The sequence below is a fragment of the Salvelinus alpinus genome, chromosome 11 (assembly GCF_045679555.1).
Source record: "Salvelinus alpinus chromosome 11, SLU_Salpinus.1, whole genome shotgun sequence".
NCBI classification, from domain to species: domain Eukaryota; kingdom Metazoa; phylum Chordata; class Actinopteri; order Salmoniformes; family Salmonidae; genus Salvelinus; species Salvelinus alpinus.
In genome coordinates this window covers 8,415,661-8,434,057 of record NC_092096.1, presented here as the reverse complement: position 1 = coordinate 8,434,057, position 18,397 = coordinate 8,415,661, and the positions used below count along the sequence as shown (strand labels likewise).

Below are 18,397 nucleotides of genomic sequence, written 5' to 3'. Positions count from 1 at the left end.
CATTACTTTGACTAAAATAAGTTTACAGTTTATTATGGATGTCAACACACTTGTTGCAGTCTCCCACAATGGGGATTTCTGTATGTGGATTCCTTGTTTTAACTTATAAGAGAATTCTCCCATCCTCCTCACAAACCACTAGCTCTATCAGAAGAAGAAGATGAAAATGAAGAAGACACAAAGAAGAAGACGAAGAAGGCAAGAATTGAGAAGAAACAATAAGAATCTAAAAGACAAAGAGGAGAAGAAGGGGGAGAAGAAGAAGGCGAAGAGGAGAAGAGGGTGTGCAGAGGAGAAGAAGAAGAGGGTGAACAGGAGGAGGAGAAGAGGGTGAACAGGAGGAGGAGGAGAGGGTGAACAGGAGGAGGAGAAGAGGGTGAACAGGAGGAGGAGGAGAGGGTGAACAGGAGGAGGAGAAGAGGGTGAACAGGAGGAGGAGGAGAGGGTGAACAGGAGGAGGAGGAGAGGGTGAACAGGAGGAGGAGGAGAGGGTGAACAGGAGGAGGAGAAGAGGGTGAACAGGAGGAGGAGGAGAGGGTGAACAGGAGGAGGAGGAGAGGGTGAACAGGAGGAGGAGGAGAGGGTGAACAGGAGGAGGAGGAGAGGGTGAACAGGAGGAGGAGGAGAGGGTGAACAGGAGGAGGAGGAGAGGGTGAACAGGAGGAGGAGGAGAGGGTGAACGGGAGGAGGAGGAGAGGGTGAACAGGAGGAGGAGGAGAGGGTGAACAGGAGGAGGAGAAGAGGGTGAACAGGAGGAGGAGGAGTAGGTGAACAGGAGGAGGAGGAGAGGGTGAACAGGAGGAGGAGGAGAGGGTGAACAGGAGGAGGAGAGGGTGAACAGGAGTAGGAGGAGAGGGTGAACAGGAGGAGGAGGAGAGGGTGAACAGGAGAAGGAGAGGGTGAACATGAGGAGGAGGAGAGGGTGAACAGGAGGAGGAGAAGAGGGTGAACAGGAGGAGGAGAAGAGGGTGAACAGGAGGAGAAGAGGGTGAACAGGAGGAGGAGAAGAGGGTGAACAGGAGGAGGAGGAGGGGGTGAAGGGGAGGAGGAGGAGAGGGTGAACAGGAGGAGGAGGAGAGGGTGAACAGGAGGAGGAGAAGAGGGTGAACAGGAGGAGGAGAAGAGGGTGAACAGGAGGAGGAGGAGAGGGTGAACAGGAGGAGGAGAAGAGGGTGAAGAGAATGAGGAGGAGAGGGTGAAGAGGAGGAGGAGGAGAGGGTGAACAGGAGGAGGAGGAGAGGGTGAACAGGAGGAGGAGAAAAGGGTGAACAGGAGGAGGAGGAGGAGAAAAGGGTGAACAGGAGGAGGAGGAGAGAGTGAACAGGAGGAGGAGGAGGGGGTGAAGAGGAGGAGGAGGAGAGGGTGAACAGGAGGAGGAGGAGAGGGTGAACAGGAGGAGGAGAAGAGGGTGAACAGGAGGAGGAGAAGAGGGTGAACAGGAGGAGAGGGTGAACAGGAGGAGGAGAAGAGGGTGAAGAGAATGAGGAGGAGAGGGTGAAGAGGAGGAGGAGGAGAGGGTGAACAGGAGGAGGAGGAGAGGGTGAACAGGAGGAGGAGAAAGGGGTGAACAGGAGGAGGAGAAAAGGGTGAACAGGAGGAGGAGGAGAGGGTGAAGCGGAGGAGAAGAGGGTAAAGAGGAGAAGAGGGTGAAGCGGAGGAGAAGAGGGAGAAGAGGAGGAGGAGAAGAGGGTAAAGAGGGTAAAGAGGAGAAGAGGTTGAAGAGGAGAAGAGGGTGAAGAGGGTAAAGAGGAGAAGAGGTTGAAGAGGAGAAGAGGGTGAAGCGGAGGAGAAGAGGGTGAAGAGGAGGAGGAGAAGAGGGTATAGAGGAGAAGAGGGTGAAGAGGAGAAGAGGGTGAAGAAGGTAAAGAGGAGAAGAGGGTGAAGGGGAGGAGAAGAGGGAGAAGAACATAAGGGGGTGAAGAGGGTGATCTTTCTAGAAGAATGAATGGCACCGTGGTCCAGGCGCCTCCCACCCAGGGAGCGGTGAGGTCATGGCTCTGTGACCTCATAACAATGTAACGCGTGGCCCCTGGGATTCCTCCTGACAGAGACACCCCCTTCATGTCGCAGGGGAACAATGCACTCTCAACACAAGGGTCTGTGTCCCAAATGACACCCTATTCCTTGCTCTGGTCTAAAGTAGTGCACTATATAGGGAATATGATGCTATGGGCTCTGGTCAAAAGTAGTGCACTATATAGGGAATATGATGCTATGGGCTCTGGTCTAAAGTAGTGCACTATATAGGGAATAGGGTGCCATTATGGACACAGACAATGTTTCCGATCTCACTTCCTATGGATGTAGGTGAAATGCCACAATCCAAACGATGATAGTTATTATTGTCAGACGACAATACTGGTGCCTTAAAACCATTTCAAGATTATCATTCACTCATGATTCAGAAATGATATGTCACGCTGCAGTTTCGCGGGGCCCCTCCGCAGAACAGTGACTCAAATATTTTTCCCGAATAACACAAAATATTGACTCCATCGGTGACTGAGTTGACAACGGTTACTCAAAACAGACATGTTACAAGTTCAAAACAAACATGAGTAAAATATGGAAAATGATTTATTTGAAAATCCCCAATAGAAACAACCGGTCTATCAGATCTTTCAACCCCCTGGTGTTTCTTGGCTAGTTCCATCGTTTTGTTCACATGCTAGGTTCTTCTTCAATATTAGTTTGAGTTTGCTGCAACTCTCTGCTGCTAGCGAAGAGACACGGAGATTCTCATATCTGACACTGACACAGAGTGCTGTTACCACGGTAATGGTCCGTCCATTAATACTTAACAGTCGATTGACGCCGCCGTGTGTCGATCTAATTAACATAATACCAAAAATCCCCATCAAAACCCATCAATTTAAAATAAAGAGATATCTTTTTTTTTGTTGCATTTGATACGTCTCAATCTACCGCATCCGCCGATGTCGCACTTCCGCATCCGCGATGAAAGGTGGCAGAGCTCGAGCGGTGTTTATCAGACAGGACACATCCCCAAAATCAGTCTTCTCACAAACGTCTGTAGTGTCAGAACGGGTTGGCCTACAAAACTAATATGACCACTTTTTTGGAAAGATGAGACTCTCACGAACACGATGGTGTTCACAAGTGACTCGTCTGAAGGAACCTGGTACCGGTTTCAAAAATGAATGGCAGTATGGAGGTAGTTTCATGCCAACAAAAATATATATACTGTATATACTTCGTGATATTTCTTATGTCTCCTAGATATAGGACAGACACTTCAAAACCTTATTCCTTATGATTTATTTTTTGACTGTCTGTTTATGAATGTGTTATGAAATGCATTTATATGGGCTATAGTATTAAAGGCCAAAATTATATATTTTATCAAATAATAATTCATTAATTAATTATACCCCAAGACAAAAGATTGAAGTGCCTTTGAACTGGGGTTTTTCACTCTCAACAGTTTCCCGTGTGTATCAAGAATGGTCCACCAGCCAAAGGACATCCAGCCAACTTGACACAACTGTGGGAATCATTGGAGTCAACATGGGTCAGCATCCCTGTGGAATGCTTTCGACACCTTGTAGAGTCCATGCCCTGACAAATCGAAGCTATTCTGAAAAAAAGGGGTGTAACTCACTATTAAGAAGATGTTTATAATGTTTTGTACTCTCTATGGCAACAAAAAAAATCCGTCCTGTATAAAAAAAATATGAGTGGCTGGCAGATTTAAAAAAAAATCTACCTGCCTCAGAGTCTGCTGGCGTACCGCCGTTTCTCTGGACCCCGTAAGGTATATAGACTACCTGAACCTGCATGACACGAGCCGACCTCGCACTCTCTCCCAGCTTGGGTAGAAAGTTGTGCGTAAAACTAGTCTATTAATGACAAACAGTAGTTAGTCCAGCCTCAACGCACCGGCTCATTATGGATTGTTTCATTATGCAGTGCACTACAGCATCTATAGCTATTTACCATACCGAGATGCTATTTATAAACCTTTTATAAATATTCCACATCAAAAAGCTTAACAATGAGGGAAAAAGTAGCCGGCTTGAGGATAAATTCAGACACTATTTACTGTTGACCTCAGTGGGTTTTGTCTGGCTAATAGCCGACACAAATGGGCTGCAATATTCAAGGTCAATTAAATTAAATCAAATTAAATCCAACTTGAGAGATCTGAAGCCTCCTTTTTTTTGTGTGTGCAAATGTTTTCACCACAGCTTTTAGGTCCAGGTTGTGGACCCGACTGTTTTCTATACTGAGTATTGCCACCCCAGACAGTCTTTCCAGAGGCATTGTGCATTATAGGTCCATTTAAACTTAGTCTTGAATGATGCATGCCAAGATATAACAGAGATAAGGGACTGTTGATATTGTAACCACACAACTCAAACATCGGTTAACCGGATATGAACCAAATCGGGTTTTTTTGTTTGTTGGTTCAGTCCCTCAAGAACTGTTGTCTGCTAAAGATGATAATCTGTGTGCATCTGCCAATGTATTGGCTGTTCAGTATCCAGACGACCTGTCCCCAGAGCTACCTATACACTTCATGTATTTCCATAACGTGTTGAGACCAGCAATTAAGGAGAATGAGAGTCTCAATTATTACCGATGTTACAGAACTGCTGTACTCCAAATCCCTTCTGCCCACTTTCCCCTGATGTTGCTATGACAATCAAGCTGTTTCCTTTCTTCCCCCTCCCTGTAACTGTCGCAGCTGCGGAGAGATCGTTTTCTAAACCGAAACTCATTTAGAACTAGGCTTGTCTAAGAAGCGTTAGGCTCTCGGTCTGATATGGGCTGTAGAACACCTGAGTAAGCTTCCCTCACTGCACTGGCGTCTTCATAGCTTTGATCACGACATTCATCTGATATCCCCTTATACTTTCAATCAGTTTCCTTTTTCACTGTTTCAGTCACATTCCTGAAACAGAAGAAACATACACTTGGCTTCCTAGTACATATGGAAATTAAAAAAGGTATATGAATTACTTTTTCGGAAGGTTACTGTCAAAATGATTTATTAATTTAAAAAAATAAAATAATTAGACCGATAACATTCGAATGGGCCCCCAGAGCTTGTGGGTCCCCTGCCTTGAATAAAAGATGGCTGCCGTTTCATGGGCTCTTAACCAATCGTGTTCTTATGTTTGTTTTTTCGTTGGTTAAGAGCTCGTCAGTAAGCAGTTTCACTGTAAGGTCTACCTACACCTGTTGGTTAAGAGCTCGTCAGTCAGCATTTTCACTGTAAGGTCTACCTACACCTGTTGGTTAAGGGCTTGTCAGTAAGCATTTTCACTGTAAGGTCTACCTACACCTGTTGGTTAAGGGCTCGTCAGTAAGCATTTTCACTGTAAGGTCTACCTACACCTGTTGGTTAAGGGCTCGTCAGTAAGCATTTTCACTGTAAGGTCTACCTACACCTGTTGGTTAAGGGCTCGTCAGTAAGCATTTTTACTGTAAGGTCTACCTACACCTGTTGGTTAAGGGCTCGTCAGTAAGCATTTTCACTGTAAGGTCTACCTAAACCTGTTGGTTAAGAGCTTGTCAGTAAGCATTTTTACTGTAAGGTCTACCTACATCTGTTGTATTCGGCGCACGTGACATTTGATTTGAGGGTGATCCACAGGTGTCTGGTACGCCAGTGAGTGTCTGGTGGACCAAAAAGTATATATATACTGTATATATACTATACAGTACCAGTCAAAAATGTGGACACACCTACTCATTCAAGGGTTTTTCTTTATTTTTTACTATTTTCTACATTGTGGAATAATGGTGAAGACATCAAAACTATGAAATAACACATATAGTAACCAAAGAAGTGTTAAACAAATCAAAATACATTTTATATTCTTCAAAGTAGACACCCTTTGCCTTGATGACAGCTTTGCACACTCTTGGCATTCTCTCAACCAGCTTCATGAGGTAGTCACCTGGAATGCATTTCAATTAACAGGTGTGCCTTCTTAAAGCAAGAACAGCTCAAATAAGGAAAGAGAAACGACAGTCCATCATTACTTTAAGACATGAAGGTCAGTCAATCTGGAAAATGCCAAGAACTTGGAACGTTTCTTCAAGTGCAGTCACAAAAACCATCAAGCACTATGATGAAACTGGCTCTCATGAGGACAGCCAAAGGAGAGGAAGACCCAGGGTTACCTCTGCTGCAGAGGATAAGTTCATTAGCTTTACCTGCACCTCAGATTGGAAAGGAAGATCCAGAGTTACCTCTGCTGCAGAGGATAAGTTCATTAGAGTTAACTGCACCTCAGAAATTGCAGCCCAAACAAATGCTTCACAGAGTTCAAGACACATCTCAACATCAACTGTTCAGAGGAGACTGCGTGAATCAGGCCTTCATGGTCGAATTGCTGCAAAGAAACCATTACTAAAGGACACCAATAAGAAGAAGAGACTTGGTTGGGCCAAGAAACACGAGCAATGGACATTAGACATGGAAATCTGTCCTTTGGTCTGATGAGTCCAAATTTGAGGTTTTTGGTTCCAACTGCCGAGTCGATGAACAGATGATCTCTGCATGAGTGGTTCCCACCGTGAAGCATGGAGGAGGAGGTGTGATGGTGTGGGGGTGCTTTGCTGGTGACACTGTCTCATCTATTTAGAATTCAAGGCACACTTACCAATCATGGCCATCACAGCATTCTGCAGTGATACACCATCCCATCTGGTTTGTGCTGGGACTATCATTTGTTTTTCAACAGGACAATGACCCAAAACAAATCCAGGCTGTGTAAGGGCTATTTGACCAAGAAGGAGAGTGATGGAGTGCTGCATCAGATGACCTGGCCTCCACAATCACCCGACCTCAACTCAATTGAGATAGTTTGGAATGAGTTGGACAGCATAGTGAAGTACTCAGTATATGTGGGAACTCCTTCAAAACTGTTGGAAAAGCATTCCAGGTGAAGCTGGTTGAGAGAATGCGAAGAGTCTACAAAGCTGACATCAAGGCAAAGAATGGCTACTTTGTAGAATCTAAAACATAACATATATTTTGATTTAAAACTTTTTGGGTTACTTATTTCATACTTTTGATGTCTTCACTATTATTCTACAATGTAGAAAATAGTAAAAAAAAAATAAGAAAAACCCTTGAATGAGTAGGTGTGTCCAAAACTTTGACTGGTACTGTATATAAATAAATGAATGAATAAATAAATAAATATATATATGGCTCAATGTATTTGAACATAAAAGTGGGTACATTTGCATCCTCATTACATTATTATCATCAATAGTTTATAACCGTTTTATTTGTGTTATACATAAATGTCAATATTGTCCAATGGCCTCAACAACAGGTTACCAAATCACTTATAGGAGAGAGAAGACTTGTTTGCAAGGCATTTTTTTTGTGTGTGTAGATAAATACAATAATTTTGCCACTGCATTGACTGTTATTGCTAAAGCTGTTCTCGTAACAGAGCTTATGAACAAGGACACCTCATTGCACAAAGCGATTCCAAATGGAACCTTCTTACCCTTCTCAGTTCCAATAAAGAACGCGGGATGGGTCTGGCACGCGTCTGAGAATTTGACCAATGTTTTCAAAAGCGCAGATGGACCAGATGTTTGGCACATGTCCTAGACGCGGCCTAGCGGCGCCCCGGCGCTTTGATCCGTGGCGGCAGGTCCACGACACCGACATGTAAAATACCGCAAGAGATGGGAATTAGAATATTACAAAAAGGAAACTGGTTAGAGAGCTCAAGCTCTTTTAAAATCACTCATCTACTGCTACCGCGCGCATAGGCTTCTTTTTAAACCTCCAAAAATGGCGTAGTTGTTTGATCAGAATTGGGTCTTTGATGTTGGGAAAGCGTGAGAAACAATCGTTCAGAAGAAATGTGGACTCGTTTTTGAATGAAGGCTTAAGTGTGGGGGATAGTCAGTGGCTCTTGCCTAGTTTAGGCTCTTGCCTAGTGTATTGATCTTTACCGAGAAAATAATTTCAAAGACATTCTTCATTTGAAGTTCGTTTTTTAAAATGCATAATGCGGTTAATCAATGCATACTAAACATTGGCTATTAACCTATCGATTCAAAATAATAAGAAAAACAACCTTAATCATTATTTTCTAAAAACAAAATGAATTGCAGCCTTTTCGCCATATAGAATTGCGCCCTAGGCACCGCGTTGCGCACTGGCTACAATTACGCGCATGTTCTCAGATCAATAGCCTTTGATATAGCCTATCGATGATCACTAAAAGTATTACAATAAATGGAATCAAATATACACATTTTCCTCTTTTCAAATGAAAGTAGGCCTATAGGCTACTGTGACCCTATCACCGTCTCCTACCTGTTCAGTCGCTTGCCAAGTGAAGTTGACGTTCTGGATATTGACAGGTATCGCAGGCATCCTCTGCTGGGCCTTTCTGAAGTCAGTTGTGAATGGAGCCATCTTTCCCTCTGACACGATCAAGATATCCTCCTCAAAACCTGCACAGTAACGCACACTGACATTTCAACAAGAGCATTTAAACACATGCGAAAGCGCATGGGTGTCTACAAAAGTTGAACTCAGTCCAATATAATAAGGGGTCACAGTGTATGGAACTCATCCCTTTAAAGTTACAATCCATCTTTTCTATGCACATTTAAACTAATTCAAGTGACACTGTAACATTGGATTCATTAAAAAATAAACGCTACTTACCAATTAGGATTCTGGCTTGGTTGGCATCAATCCACATGTAGAAACTTCCCTGCTGCTCCTGCGCAGCTTTGGACATCAAACCACCCAAAAGTAGAAGAAAGCACGTTTTGATGGGGGACAGAAAAACAGAGTCTGTCTCTGTAGCCATCCTGAGTTGCAGCCTCTCAAATCTAACCCTTTAAATTGTAAATGTATCTCCGTTCGGTCTCCTCGTAGTTAAATTGTGTGTCTGTGCATATGCTGGTTTAGCCACTGTACTCAAGTCTGGTATGCCGTGAGTGAGCCTCTTTCATTGACAGTGAGACGCCTGTGCTACCTCGCAAGCTACTTGTACACAGCGGGCGCTGCAGGGTGGATGTGTGGCCACACGGTGGCGCAGTGGGACATGGGAAGTAAAGAGTTGGTGCGCATTTAGTTAGGCTTTGCCTGCCTATTGATTCATGCGGTAGGAAGTAAATGGCGTAACATTTTGACAAACAACTGGCACTATAAATACATATTTATCGGTCTGAGTAGTGGTGTAATCTTTCCCTGATTAAAAAAATGGTTTTACCCACACATCCGTTTTTCTGATGAATCCCAGTAAAATAAACATAACAATCATTATAAATTATAGCCTACAAAATATTCACATGGTGATGAGAGTTGCATGATGTAGCTGGCGAACCTATTCTCTGAAACAAAAATGTGTTTGTTGCATTGACTCAATTCAAGCCTCCAGAATAGGAAGAGGAAGGGGGGGGGGGGGACCGGGGGGGCGGGGCTTCAAGACAAATCATCTTCCTGTGTGGTCTTTGTCTTATAAGGCCCATAAACTCTCCAAGATAAACACTTCAGATTGTGGTATTTCACCTGGTGCCCATATTCTAAAGGATGGTACTCGTCTGGGATATTAGAGTGGAAACGGGCGAGAAATGCAGAAATGCCAGACATGTGTTATTTTATTGCATTCCAACAGAGTTTTGTCAATGAGAATTGGTGTTATTCATGATTAAATAATTTCAAATCAATGTCATTAGATTACCGAAGAACAAATGCCATAGGCTACACTGAGTATACAATGATTTTTTTTCCATTCGTTTTTATTATATATTTTCATTAATTAATGACTTGCCTAAATGAAGGTTACATAAAAAAAATGTATATATATATTTTTTCCCATAATAAACTCCTACAATAGAATGTTTCAAACCAGTAGCCCTACAACTTGTATTAATCATGAAATTCTTATTTGTGAACTTCAAATGAATTTAGACTATCTTTCCTACAACCCTATTCCACACATAATCATACCCTCACCTGGTCTAAAGGTGACATGACATGCATACAGTATGTAAGGTGACAAGACAGTCTCATACAGTATGTATGCACACATTATATATAGACGTTTTATATTGTATTATTGACTGTATGTTTATTTATTCTATGTGTAACTCGGTGTTGTTTGTGTCGCACTGCTTTGCTTTATCTTGGCCAGGTCACCGTTGTAAATGAGAACTTGTTCTCAGCTAGCCTACCTGGTTAAATAAAGGTGAAAAAAAAATAAAAAAATGTACTAGGCCTTTTACCATACCGTTAGGTGGTTTATGCAAAAACAGTCTAGAGTACTCACAATAGACAATAAACAATACACTATAGATTCCTATAGACTATTACAGGAATTATGCACCGTTGGAGCTCGGCGCTTAAGTATTTCACTGTACATTGCAACTGCATCTGCGACCCTGAGTACGTGACTAAACACAAATCGAATCTACAGTAGCTAGATGCGGCTATCACCAACCATGTATTTGATTGGATCAACCTTTAGACTCCCCTACGAGGTAAACCTCCAAAATCAATATTCATGTAAAACAATGTGTTTGTAAAACGACGCATTTACAATTCTGTCAGACACTAGTTATAACCTACTATTTAGACGTGACTGTTCTTATAGCAGGTCATTGAGACGCCTGCCCCCTGCCTGTAGACAGCTTTACTTACTCAGGATACGGTTTTAATTTTTTCTGTCTGGGTCTACTATTTGTTCGTCACTTCCGTCACAGCTTTGAGTTTTTCGAGCAAAGATGGCGACGGCGCAGCTAACGGACGATGAGCTTTTCTCTGAGTTAAAGAGCTTTGGATTCATTCCAGGCCCGGTTTCCGAGAACACGAGACCGGTTTATTTGAAAAAACTAAAGAAACTACGCGAGGAACAACAACAGAAAGGAACCAGGGCGGGGAAAAACCGAAACAGTGGCAGCATCATCAACAACAGTAGCGGCGGTGGCAACGGCAGCTACACAGCGGCGGGAGCTTCGGGATTCGAAGCCAGGCCAGCTAGCCGTGACGTCAAGCACCTGAGCCCTAGCAGTCGGAGCCCCGGTGGTCGACCGGTCCTGAACGAAAAGCGAACTGGTGGAGCGGGGAAGTTCGTATTGGGCTTTAGCTCGGACGAATCGGACGTGGACGACCCGAAGAAAAAACGAGGAGCGAACCACAGCGGTAGGAGAGACCGAGGCTCCGCGTACCAACAACAACAGCAGATCAGGCCTACAACGGGAGCTGACTCCGCCACTCGAAAGAGCCTGGGAGTCGCTGTGAGTACCAGCAGCAACAACTCCTCTCCCACTGGGCTGCTGGAGGGGAGGAGAAGCGGACCCGGTTCTCTCGGCTGGGTGGACCGGGGAAAATCGAGCCTCGAGGTCTCGCGGGCCGCGGAAGTGAAGGATTACGACGAAGAGCCCGAAGAGGAAGGCGATTTTCAGGGGGAGACGGAGAGAGACAGTCGGTCTCTGAATGGGAACAGGGCGTCTTACTCACTGAACACCAGTAGTAAGCTAGTCGGAGGTTACTCGGATTCGGAAGAGGAGGAAGAAGGGGAGATATTATATGGGCAGGACCGTCAACGAGACCGGCGTTTACAGCAACACTACTCCAGACGGAGTCACTCCTCCAAGCCGTCTCCCCACAGAAGTGCCAGGGGGTCAGAGAGCGGCCAGGAAACGACTTTAGGCATGGAAATCAGGCAAAATGACACGCCTGGCGCTAGTAGGAGTCGACTAGACATGATGGGAGGCCGGGGGGAGGAGGATGATGAAGAGGAAGAGGGAAAGAAGCGAGGCCCCGGCGAATCGTCCCTGAGCGGGAGCTTGCTGCGACGCCATTACCCCAGGGGGGCCATCTACGTGTCGGCTGTGACGGGGGAGAGCGACCGCGGGAGCCCCGGGGAAAGCAGCGGCAACAATTCCCCGTCCTCCGCCTACAACAAAAACCACATCGACAGCGGGGATGGCGCCACTAGCAGCAGCAGTAGTAGCCGATTCAGCATCGGCCTGAGACCGCGATTCTCCAACTACAACAGTCTATCCGCTACTTACCGATCCAACCATTCAAATCATAGCGGTCCCAACCATGCCTACAGCCAGGCGAGTCTCAAGCAGAAGCACACGGTGCCGGAGGATGAGCTGCTCCAGCAATTCAAGCGGGAGGAGGTGGGGTCGTCCACCGGTGGTTGGGGGTTCAGCGCCCACTACCTGTCCATGTTCTTGCTCATGGCCGCCTGCCTGTTCTTCCTCCTGCTCGGCCTCATGTATCTCCGGATGAGGGGGTCTGGAGCCTCTGAGGTCGATGTTGTCAGTAAGTATCCAGCCTAGTAAATGCAACTTCCTAAACATAGCTAGCTAGTAGTGTTTTGTCTCTCAATCCAATCCATCATTCTGTAGTTAGGTTTACTGTGCAATTGTAGCATTCTATAACGATACAATTTGCTTCCAAATTGGAGTATAATATCAATATTTAAAACGGATTGATAACCAGCCCAGGTATTTTGTAATATTAGTGACTGACTGTCTAGATTCTGCTTTATACATTGCATGGCCAGACTTTTGCCTTGTGCCATGGACGTAATATGAAAACAATCTTAACAGAAGTTTTAAATTGCTACTCACATATTTTGAAATTGCTACATTTTAATTCAGGTTTGGAGACAATAAGAAGAGATGTAAAATCTATACCCTCCAGAAATGATTTTCCATAGTTTATACTACAGTACATGTGTTTTTAGTATTCTGCACAGAGTCACTCGTTGTCTGACATCAAAATCAGTTATTTGCCTCTTAATAGAAAATCGCCACAGGGAACCTAAACGTTTAGGCCTAAAAACGATGATTTCATAGGACTAATTTGGTGTGTAAAGAAGCAGGCTTAGCAGTTGTGTCCCCCCCCCCTTCAGCCATTCACACCTTCAGAGACAGGAAGTCCTACATCATCATTCTACAGCGAGGGACTCTTCTTCTTTATGGAGGGTACAGCAGACATTTTAGCATGTCAGCATAGACAGCTACCTCCATCCGTTGGCTTCCATAGCGAACTATCGGCCACTAGCCCGTTCAACCCCGCTGTGTGTGTGCTTCAGAGTATGCTCATTAGAAATGACTCGATTTAAAACCTTTTAATACAGATACTGTAGTATTGACTGTGAGCTATTAAACCTATAGACCTAAGCAAATGACTAGCATTAGCCAAATCAGCAGGTAAGATGCCTATGCCTGAAGGGAAAAGGAAACCGCACACTGCTCTTGATAGTATCACCGATATTTAATAAGATTGGTCAGATGTGCGAGTGCCTTTTTGAAAGAGTCCTATGCCTGCCTGGACACTGCAGCTACACTCTTATGCTTCCTCACAACTGCACCAGTAAGTGCTGTCAAAGCCACAAAACACATGAAATATTCAATAACCCATTCAGAAGCATTTTACAGTGCAGTTAGTTTCTCAGTTCACCTTCTCGGATAAAAAAAGAATAGGGTCCTGACTTGTTGTGGTTTGAAGGGATCGGCTACATACATGCATATATACCCCCAACCATTGTGTATTTTAGACAAATTCATGCCTACAGCTTTTCATTCACTAAAGTTAAACCGTTCACTACAGGCTCTCTGTATGGGAAGCATTTCATGTGGGGAGAGCAAGTGAGGAAGTGTTGAATAATGGAAGGTGTCTGAGATAGATAGTGGTGGTGTCAGGTCACAGCAGAGACTGGGGCAGGCCGGGGGGGAGCAGAGACTGGGGCAGGCCGGGGGGGAGCAGAGACTGGGGCAGGCCGGGGGGGAGGAGCAGAGACTGGGGCAGGCCGGGGGGGAGCAGAGACCTGGGCAGGCCGGGGGGGGAGCAGAGACTGGGTCAGGCCAGAGCAGGGAGCTGGGATTGCTTCCAAATGTCACACTATTCCCTACCGGCCCTGGTCTAACATAGGGAATAGGGTGCCAGCGGCAGGTAGCCTAGCGGTTAAGAGCATTGGGCCAGTAAGCGAAAGGTCGCTGGTTTGAATCCCCAAGCCAACTAGGTGGAAAAATCTGTCTGTGCCCTTGAGCAAGTCACTTAACCCGAATTGCTCCTGTAAGTCTCTCTGGATAAGAGCGTCTGCTAAATGACTCAAATGTTTGTAAAAATGTACATTTTAGATGCAGATGAGGAGCAGAGCAGGGAGTACAGAGTGACCGGTGATTTCCCTGTATAGGACACACACCCCAACCACACTTACTGCTGTGTTAGTAGGTGCAGCAGGCGGTAGACACAAGCTAGGTTCCTCCAGCTCCCTCTGTCTCTGTTGGATTAGACACTAGCTAGGTTGCTCCCTCTGTCCCTGTTGGATTAGACACTAGCTGGGTTCCTCCCTCTGTCCCTGTTGGATTAGACACTAGCTAGGTTCCTCCAGCTCCTGTCCCTGTTGGATTAGACACTAGCTAGGTTCCTCCAGCTCCCTCTGTCCCTGTTGGATTAGACACTAGCTAGGTTGCTCCCTCTGTCCCTGTTGGATTAGACACTAGCTAGGTTCCTCCAGCTCCTGTCCCTGTTGGATTAGACACCAGCTAGGTTCCTCCAGCTCCTGTCCCTGTTGGATTAGACACTAGCTAGGTTGCTCCAGCTCCCTCTGTCCCTGTTGGATTAGACACTAGCTAGGTTCCTCCAGCTCCTGTCCCTGTTGGATTAGACACTAGCTAGGTTGCTGCAGCTCCCTCTGTCCCTGTTGGATTAGACACTAGCTAGGTTGCTCCCTCTGTCCCTGTTGGATTAGACACTAGCTAGGTTGCTCCCTCTGTCCCTGTTGGATTAGACACTAGCTAGGTTGCTCCAGCTCCTGTCCGTGTCCTGCAGCCTGGTAAATAGAAGCTCTTCACTTCAGCAGACCGGACCAGGCTGCTGGTAGTCGGCTGATGAATGTATTGTAAGCCATGCAAATCATCCACAGAGTGAAGGGCGCTGCCAAGGAAATAGATAGAACACAATGCAAATTGCGAAATGGTGTTTGAACTGCAGACGCCCAGAGCTCTCAGTTGACCCCATTGAAATTAAATGGGTCGAACTCATGTATGAATCATATGAGTCATATAGGGGGCCGTGTCCCCAACGGGGCCCCTGTTCTAAAGTAGTGCGCTACGTAGGGAATAGAGGGCCATTATGGACGGACCCCATTGGTTCACCGGCTGTAACGTTGTTAATGTGTTAATCATAGACTGTATTAATGTAACACCCACTACTTTAATGAATGTTTTAAGATAATAATACGTCTGTGGCTGTGTGCCAAGCAGGCAGCTCATCGTGTGTGTGTGTGTGTGTGTGTGTGTGTGTGTGTGTGTGTGTGTGTGTGTGTGTGTGTGTGTGTGTGTGTGTGTGTGTGTGTGTGTGTGTGTGTGTGTGTGTGTGTGTGTGTGTGTGTGTACAATGCTCACACTCACGAGCTCACCACAGCCCTGCTAATGTTGGTCTGCATCCAGCCTCGTGTTCAGACAGTGACTCACGTGTGACTCGACCGTCTGCTCTTCTCCCTCCTCCACCCTCACTGTGACCTTCTGCTCTTCTCCCTCCTCCACCCTCACTGTGACCGTCTGCTCTCCTCAACCCTCACTGTGACCGTCTGCTCTTCTCTCTCCTCATCCCTCACTGTGACCGTCTGCTCTTCTCTCTCCTCAACCCTCACTGTGACCGTCTGCTCTTCTCTCTCCTCAACCCTCACTGTGACCGTCTGCTCTTCTCCCTCCTCCTCTCTCCTCAACCCTCACTGTGACCGTCTGCTCTCCTCTCTCCTCAACCCTCACTGTGACGTCTGCTCTCCTCAACCCTCACTGTGACCGTCTGCTCTCCTCAACCCTCACTGTGACCGTCTGCTCTTCTCCCTCCTCAACCCTCACTGTGACCGTCTGCTCTTCTCAACCCTCACTGTGACCGTCTGCTCTTCTCTCTCCTCAAGCCTCACTGTGACCGTCTGCTCTCCTCTCTCCTCACTGTGACCGTCTGCTCTTCTCTCTCCTCAACCCTCACTGTGACCGTCTGCTCTTCTCCCTCCTCCTCTCTCCTCAACCCTCACTGTGACCGTCTGCTCTCCTCAACCCTCACTGTGACGTCTGCTCTCCTCAACCCTCACTGTGACCGTCTGCTCTCCTCAACCCTCACTGTGACCGTCTGCTCTTCTCCCTCCTCAACCCTCACTGTGACCGTCTGCTCTTCTCAACCCTCACTGTGACCGTCTGCTCTTCTCTCTCCTCAACCCTCACTGTGACCGTCTGCTCTCCTCTCTCCTCACTGTGACCGTCTGCTCTTCTCCCTCCTCAACCCTCACTGTGACCGTCTGCTCTTCTCAACCCTCACTGTGACTGTCTGCTCTTCTCAACCCTCACTGTGACCGTCTGCTCTTCTCCCTCCTCAACCCTCACTGTGACCGTCTGCTCTTCTCCCTCCTCAACCCTCACTGTGACCGTCTGCTCTTCTCCCTCAACCCTCACTGTGACCGTCTGCTCTTCTCAACCCTCACTGTGACCGTCTGCTCTTCTCTCTCCTCAACCCTCACTGTGACCGTCTGCTCTCCTCAACCCTCACTGTGACCGTCTGCTCTTCTCTCTCCTCATCCCTCACTGTGACCGTCTGCGCTTCTCCCTCCTTAACCCTCACTGTGACCGTCTGCTCTTCTCTCTCCTCAACCCTCACTGTGACCGTCTGCTCTCCTCAACCCTCACTGTGACCGTCTGCTCTTCTCTCTCCTCATCCCTCACTGTGACCGTCTGCTCTTCTCCCTCCTTAACCCTCACTGTGACCGTCTGCTTTTCTCCCTCCTCAACCCTCACTGTGACTGTCTGCTCTTCTCATCCCTCACTGTGACCGTCTGCTCTTCTCTCTCCTCAACCCTCACTGTGACCATCTGCTCTTCTCATCCCTCACTGTGACCGTCTGCTCTCCTCTCTTCTCATCCCTCACTGTGACCGTCTGCTCTTCTCATCCCTCACTGTGACCGTCTGCTCTTCTCTCTCCTCAACCCTCACTGTGACCGTCTGCTCTCCTCTCTCCTCAACCCTCACTGTGACCGTCTGCTCTTCTCTCTCCTCAACCCTCACTGTGACCGTCTGCTCTTCTCATCCCTCACTGTGACCGTCTGCTCTCCTCTCTCCTCATCCCTCACTGTGACCGTCTGCTCTTCTCTCTCCTCAACCCTCACTGTGACCGTCTGCTCTTCTCTCTCCTCAACCCTCACTGTGACCGTCTGCTCTTCTCTCTCCTCAACCCTCACTATTTTTTATTTAACCTTTATTTAACTAGGCAAGTCAGTTAAGAACAAATTCTTATTTACAATGGCGGCCTACACTAGGGTAACTACACTAGGGTAACTACACTAGGGTATCTACACTAGGGTATCTACACTAGGGTATCTACACTAGGGTATCTACACTAGGGTAACTACACTAGGGTAACTACACTAGGGTAACTACACTAGGGTAACTACACTAGGGTAACTACACTGGGTTATGAAAGACCATATTTCTGTGATGTATTAATTTACTGTCTGTCATTATTGTCCCCATAGCCCCCATGTTTCAAATGTTGGATTAAAGGGGCGTGGTTGGATTATAATGTCTGTATTTTTGTTCTTTCCTCAGTTAAGAACCACCCGTTTGGCAGCGAGTTTGACAGTTCTTATGTAAGTATATTTTCTTATAATTTTGGCCCTAGTTTAAAGACCGAGTTTGTGTCGCAGTCTAGCAATCAGGACTGAACATGAACATCTGCAGACCGCCCACTGCATTCTGGGCCCTTACGAAACGGTGCTCCCTCCCACCTACACGGTGCTCCCTCCCACTACACGGTGCTCCCTCCCACCTACACAGTTCTCCCTCCCACTACACGGCGCTCCCTCCCACCTACACGGCGCTCCCTCCCACCTACACGGCGCTCCCTCCCACCTACACAGTTCTCCCTCCCACTACACGGCGCTCCCTCCCACCTACACGGCGCTCCCTCCCACCTACACGGCGCTCCCTCCCACCTACACGGCGCTCCCTCCCACCTACACGGTGCTCCCTCCCACCTACACGGTGCTCCCTCCCACCTACACGGTGCTCCCTCCACTACACGGCGCTCCCTCCCTCCCACTACACGGTGCTCCCTCCCTCCCACCTACACGGTGCTCCCTCCCTCCCACCTACACGGTGCTCCCTCCCTCCCACCTACACGGTGCTCCCTCCCTCCCACCTACACGGTGTTCCCTCCCTCCCACCTACACGGTGCTCCCTCCCTCCCACCTACACGGTGCTCCCTCCCACCTACACGGTGCTCCCTCCCTCCCACTACACGGTGCTCCCTCCCACCTACACGGTGCTCCCTCCCTCCCACTACACGGTGCTCCCTCCCTCCCACCTACACGGCGCTCCCTCCCACTACACGGCGCTCCCTCCCACTACACGGCGCTCC

The 18,397-nt window shown here is 47.1% G+C and overlaps 2 protein-coding genes across 3 annotated transcripts in view; one reads left to right on the top strand and one right to left on the bottom strand.

The window, feature by feature from the left end:
* The window catches only part of wif1 (wnt inhibitory factor 1), a 51,217-nt gene extending 42,220 nt beyond the window's left edge, over positions 1-8,997 (bottom strand). The window contains exons 1-2 of one of the 2 annotated variants that reach the window (XM_071331656.1): positions 8,678-8,997; positions 8,321-8,460 (exon numbers count right to left, since the gene is read on the bottom strand). In XM_071331656.1, coding sequence (XP_071187757.1) covers positions 8,321-8,460; positions 8,678-8,825 — 288 coding nt within the window. In that variant the 5' untranslated portion in view covers positions 8,826-8,997. The remainder of the gene's footprint in view (positions 1-8,320; positions 8,461-8,677) is intronic. The other variant, XM_071331655.1, reaches the window with a different exon arrangement.
* A 1,644-nt stretch (positions 8,998-10,641) lies between these two features.
* The window catches only part of lemd3 (LEM domain containing 3), a 35,964-nt gene continuing 28,208 nt past the window's right edge, over positions 10,642-18,397 (top strand). The window contains exons 1-2 of the mRNA XM_071331654.1: positions 10,642-12,295; positions 17,587-17,627. Coding sequence (XP_071187755.1) covers positions 10,744-12,295; positions 17,587-17,627 — 1,593 coding nt within the window. The 5' untranslated portion in view covers positions 10,642-10,743. The remainder of the gene's footprint in view (positions 12,296-17,586; positions 17,628-18,397) is intronic.